We start from the raw sequence: 6,000 nt of genomic DNA, 5'->3' as shown, positions 1-6,000 counted from the left end.
GAAAATATTTTTTTGAAATAAAATTAAAATATTGTAGGTGTTTGATTTTGAGTATATAATTTTTTTTTCTGGTTCCAAGATGTCAGGCCTCCCCCCCTCCCAAAAGGAGTACTTCTGGGGCAAGGGGAGATATTTCCACTAGCAAAGGGCAGGGGTTAGGAGTGGGACTTCTGGCCCCAAGTTGGCGGCCAGGGAGCAGGGCACCTGTCAAGGGTTGGGCTACCCTTGCAGCCTCAACAGTTTGCTAAAACTCATTAAACAGCCCTCTAGCCAAAATAATTGCCCACCCCTGCGTTAAAATGTCTGAAGTAGGAAGGCAGATTAGAACATACTTACATTAGGAGTGTGCAAAACGGGCCCTATTTGATTTGGATTTGGATTCAGCCCGAATCAGAGACAGTGATCCAATTCATTGATTCGGATCACTGTCCTGATTCAATTCACCCAAATCCGAATATGAAGATTCAATGTTGATTCAGAGAATCAACAATTCCAACATAGACACAGCTTTAAATATCTTTTCTACATACCTCGAGGTAACAGGCATGGCTCGTGAATGCTGGAACGCTGGGACAGATGGAGCGTCCCACAGGAGTGTGATGGATGTCCCCTGCATGCTCGGTGGTGAACCTGGAAGTACTGTTGATTAACTTCCAGGTCAGCCGGGCTTGGTGATCGGCTGCAGGGAGACGCCGGGTCCCCTCCAGACCCAGGATGTAACAGTCACCTAGCCAGGGAGGAGGGGAATGGTGGGGCCCTGCGTGGTCCCTGGCAGACTCAGAAGTGGACCGGAAGTGCTTCTGGTCCACTTCTGTGTCTGCTGCCGAGTGCTCTGAGGCTCCCCCTGTACTCCTGTGGGATGCTCCATCTGCCCGAGCATCTCAGCATTCATGGGCCACCTGGTACCTTGAGGTATGTAGGAAAAACATTTAAAGCTGTGTCTATGTTCAAATCTCTGAATCTTTCTGAATCTCTCCAAATTGATTTGGAGGGTTCCAATTTGATTCAGAGAGATTAAAGAGTCTCCTGATTCTGTTCGGATTCGGAGATTCGGCCACTGAACCGGGCTGATTTTCTGCCGAATTGAATCAGTGACCGAAGCTTCTCACAGATCTAACTTACATTATGTAATGCTAAGAATGGAGAGGTGTGGTTTTTAAGTAGGCTGAATTTTTTTGGCATTAAATATAGTAGGCTGTTTCTTGCTAGACAGGGTACTTGGTTGCTTTTTTTAAGGACTTTGGGTTCCTTTTATGCTTGTCAATTCACTGAAACTTAAGAGTCCAGTTGCAGGGCTGATTATATTTTATGGCAATTTTCAGTTGTATTAGCTTAACTGTAACATCCTTCAGTGCTTCAGAACCCTTCAGACTGTCTGGGAAATGGCTGCTCCTCATCAGAAGAAAACTATGTACTTCTAAATAAGTGCATGATTTGGAAAGAGAGTTACGTGATGCATTTCCCTTTTGGCTCTGGAGGCCAGAGTTCAAATCTGATCACTTTATTGCTGCTGAAGTGATTTGGTGCAGGCTATTTGCCTGCATCCTAAAATTGCTCTAAAATCTGACCTAATTGGTTGTCTTTTTGACAGAAGACTAGGTGTATGCTAACGGGATGTTGTAGATAAAAAATAGCGGCTCAAACCAGTACGCACTGAAGTCAGTAAGGTTTGGATGAAGTCCTATGTTAGCTGCTTCACCATCCGTGCTTATATGTGTGTTTGGTTATAGTTTAATCCCTATAGTCCTTCTTTTTAAACAAACAAATACTAAGGATGGTGCAATATTTTCATTTTTATCACTTTTTTCCCTTTATATTTATGAATATTATGCTATAAGCTTATTTTGAGTGTTCATGGATAGACCTGAAGTTATAGTAATATATTTTGGGCATGTTTTTCACAGGAACCAGAAAAGTTCCTCCAAGTTTTCAAAACTCAGCTATAAATTCTAATGTTATCATTCAGTAAGAATTTTTTTCTGTTTACAAAATAGCATTGAGTATGAATACTTTAAGACCATCATATGTATGTACCATTTTATTTTAAAAACATTTACCGTAAATATGTTGATATACTGTCTTCACAGTTTATTTGTCATAGAGATAAACTCCATAAAGACAGCTACAGTTTTCTTAACCTGTCAGGATTTGTTAGTTAAAGGCTAATTCTAGATTCCTTTTAAATAATTAATTGCTGGAATTTACATATTTTTATTTATGAGCATAATAGTTTTATGGAATTTCAGGATAAACTTTTCTCTGCTTGATTTATAATTTTTAGAGAAAAGCTTTATATCTTCCTTTCTGAAACTTCAGGAAATCTGGCATCCAACTCAAGTAATTTTTGTTTGAGATGCCCCTGCATTTGAATCTCATGAAAATGTGACTTCATAATAAAAGTCCTCTCTTTCTCTAATTATCCTTTTTTCCCCTGAGGAACATAAAATAATACCAAATGATGGCATTATTTAAACACTGTGTAAAAATGTTCTTATTTTCTGCCCCAGCATTTCTAAATCATCAGTAACTATAATACATGTGGTTGCCTTGAACCAGCTGTGTACTTACACAGCCTTAAGGGTTCTTACTAGATGTTCACAAATATTCAGATCAGGATGTGTGAAACAGTTCAGTTGTTACATGTTTTTAGGTCTTTATTTTCTCTGCATTTTTTTAAATTTTACTTTAAGGAAGAGAGAAATGAGTCCTAGTACTTTGACCACTGTGACAAATATGGTTACAATTTCATGCTATAATGTTATGTTTCTGTGTAAATTTGATCTGATTCTAGGTTTCTCATTAAAATATGGGTAACTTACACACATGTAGTAACTAGATAACTAGTGGTTGACATGTCCAAAATATCTGCTATATTTTTTCACATGTAACGCCTTCCCCTTCCCCCCAAATATAATGCACACCTTATTTTAGGAAGGCAGAATGAAGACAAAAAAAAGTTTTTCCTAGAAAATACTATTAATTAATCTAAGATAAAAATTATGAAATTCAAAAAGCCCTACAAAGAGCAAATTATAAAATGCAAAAAAACTGCATGTGGGCTTCACATGTATCTCACAATCCTCATTGCAATATGGTGGCATGTAGCCAGCAGTAAAACTCTAACAGTGGCTGGAGGGGGTGGAGAGGCAGAGTCTTACCTGCTTTGGCCAAGGATCCCTGCTCTCTGATCTGGGCTGCTGTGAGTGAGTGGCAGTCTGGCCAGGGCAGGCAGCGTGCTCTCTGACCCAGACTGCTGGGAGCCAAATGCAACTCCAGCTGTGGACAGAATCCCCATAGCTTCCCTGTGGTGCAGCCTTCCCAAGAGATGCCCAGGACTTAGTGCCACAATCACCAATTTCTGCCTTGGCTGGCAGCTAAACAGTATTTGCTTGCATATAGTGCAAACCCAGATTTCCAGTACCTTGTTTTGGAAGATGCAGGTTGTGTGTGAGGAAATAAGATATTTAGCTGTACACCTCACAAAAAGAAGTACAGCTATGTTATTTTTTTTCCATTAGGAGCTTTTAGGTACTCAGATATCTATGTCTAGAGATAAATGCCTCTGATCCAAAGCTTCACAACTATGAAAAAAAATGTACATCTGTTTTGCAGTAGAAGTGGATAGATTCAAAGGAGAGGCCTCCAGTCTTTCCAAATGTTTCGCATTCTCTTCTGACTTATAGTGATTTTTGTCTTCCAGGCGGATCTCTTTGGCTAGCCCACGTCAGATTTTCAAAGCTTCCAACATGACCCAGAAGTGGCAGCACAGAGAAATTTCAAACTTTGAATATCTGATGTTTCTAAATACTATAGCAGGTACTGTAAACTTCCATAATTATTTTCTTCTGAAAGGCAAATAATAGTTTTTCGGTATGTGTAGGCTACATTTGCTCCTCTATAGGTTTTGATAGTTTTGTAAAATAAATGATTTATGTACTCTGCTCCGGTGGCATGAACGCTGGGGCAAGTGGTTGGATGCCTATAGGTTGAGAGTTTGAGGAAGTAGCAGAAACGTTCACGGCGCAGCCCTGTCAGTTTCCAGTGAATCCATGATTTCCACTAAATGTCTTGTCACATGAGAACATGAGAAAGAAAAGGAATAATTTATGTGCTAATCCAATTATTCCTTTTCTTTCTCTACCCGCTCACCCTGCCAACAGATTTATTAGTAATGGTAACTTATAAATAATTTAGTTTCCTACACCTAAAGTACAAATAATTACAAATAATTTGGTAAATTACAAATGTTTGGATCATTATGCCAGAGGAGTAGTCATGCATGGCTTAGTTTCCAATTGACAGGAGGTATTGATTGAGGTTTTCCAGGAGTCTGTCCTAGGTTTATATTGTCTAATTATGATTTGGAGGATAGGATTGAATACATATCAGACTTGCAAGCTGGATGGAGTTCCAGACACTCTCGGGGTTAGTTATTAGGATTCAGAATTATCTTGATAAACTGGAAAAACAGTCCAATATTAATTTAATTAAATGCACAGTTCTGCACTTAGGGTAGACTCACATACATAAGCACAGATTGTTGAATAACTGGTGATGCAATGCTGCAGAAAAGGATGCAAGGGTTAGAGTAGACCATAAATTGAATATAAGTCAGCAGTGTGATTTTGTTTTAAAAATAAATAAGAGGCCAGTAGTATGCTAAAGTTATAGTGAAAGGATTTTCATCTCCAAGTAAGTGGTGACTTCCACTCTGACTCAATATAGTTCTTTCACTCTGACTCACTAGTGCTGGGCCCTCACGTAGAATATTGTCCCCAGTTTTAGGCATTGCTTTTCAGGGTAACTTAGAAGGAATCCAGTGGAGATCAACACAAATTATTAGCGGTCTGGGAAACATGATTTATGAGAAAATATTGGAAGAATTGGGATTATTTAGGGTGCAGAAGAGAAGGCCAAGGCTGGATTTAACAACAGTTTTCAAATACCTGAAGGGTGCTTATAAAAAGGGTGGTTATACACTATTCTCTGTGGCTTTTCAGAGCAAGGCAAGAAACGATGGCCTTAAATTGACACAAAATAAATTTAGGTTAGATACTCGCAAAAATGTTATAACTATGATGGTAGTTAAACATTGAAATAGATGATCTAGAGAAGTTTTAGCATTTCCATCTGTTTTTTTAAGTACAGATTAGACAAATACTTAGCTAGGATTGTTTAGATAGGGATGGTTCTGCCTTGAACCACCTAGGGATGGTTCTGCCAGAGGGCTGGACTAGGTACCTCCTCAGGCTTCTTGCAACCCTATTTTTCCTATGATGTGTCATTTGAAATGATAAATATATTTGATAATCTATTAAAATGCTTCATTGAATTGCACTTAAACTTATCCTAAAGAAGTAGGTCTTGCCAGGTAGTAAAACAACAAGCTAGACAGGAGAGCAGTATTCTTTTTGTGGTACTAAAAAATATTCTAGCTATACTTAAAGCAAAGTAAACTTGCCTACTTCCCAGGTCTAAACAAAACTCACTAAACATGTGAATTGCCAACTTATTAATTCTTAGTTGGAGAGACATGGAACCCCCATGGACAACAAATACCATTTTTACGAAATGATGAGATGATTCCTAGTCTGTGGAAAAGGCATATTGCTGAGAACCTAGTGACCACAAGTGTGCGTGAGGCCCATCCCATAGTTGATTTATTCCCCAGTCTAGGACTGATTTAATCCTTGCCGTTCTCTTAGCTGTGTTTAGTCTCTGCTTAATTTAGCCTATCCCACCCCAGTATAATTTTCAGACTAACTCAGGACAGTATGAAGGCAGGGCAAGGTGGCATCTCATAGTGCCAACGATCAGAGAATTAGAAGAACAGAAGCTATGACAACTTTATGAAAACTTTTTTCTTAATTGTTTCACCCTCTGAGCAGCATGTGCAGCTTTTTGGGTCTCAGTTGCCATTTTTTCTGGCTCCTGTCATGCCAAATGCCCTGATAGTTCCCTTCAGACTCAGCTTATATTATCATGATGGTTAGGAGTGTA

General features: G+C 39.0%; 1 protein-coding gene across 9 annotated transcripts in view; it reads left to right on the top strand.

Moving 5' to 3' along the window:
* Positions 1-6,000, top strand: part of LRBA (LPS responsive beige-like anchor protein) — a 580,756-nt gene that overhangs the window by 405,170 nt on the left and 169,586 nt on the right. For all 9 annotated transcript variants that reach the window (XM_019534457.1, XM_019534459.1, XM_019534455.1 and 6 more), the window contains exon 42: positions 3,701-3,816. In XM_019534457.1, coding sequence (XP_019390002.1) covers positions 3,701-3,816 — 116 coding nt within the window. The remainder of the gene's footprint in view (positions 1-3,700; positions 3,817-6,000) is intronic.

Source organism: Crocodylus porosus, unplaced genomic scaffold, assembly GCF_001723895.1.
Source record: "Crocodylus porosus isolate Cpor-Errol unplaced genomic scaffold, CroPor_comp1, whole genome shotgun sequence".
Taxonomy (NCBI): domain Eukaryota; kingdom Metazoa; phylum Chordata; order Crocodylia; family Crocodylidae; genus Crocodylus; species Crocodylus porosus.
This window is presented reverse-complemented; position numbering and strand designations above follow the sequence as displayed.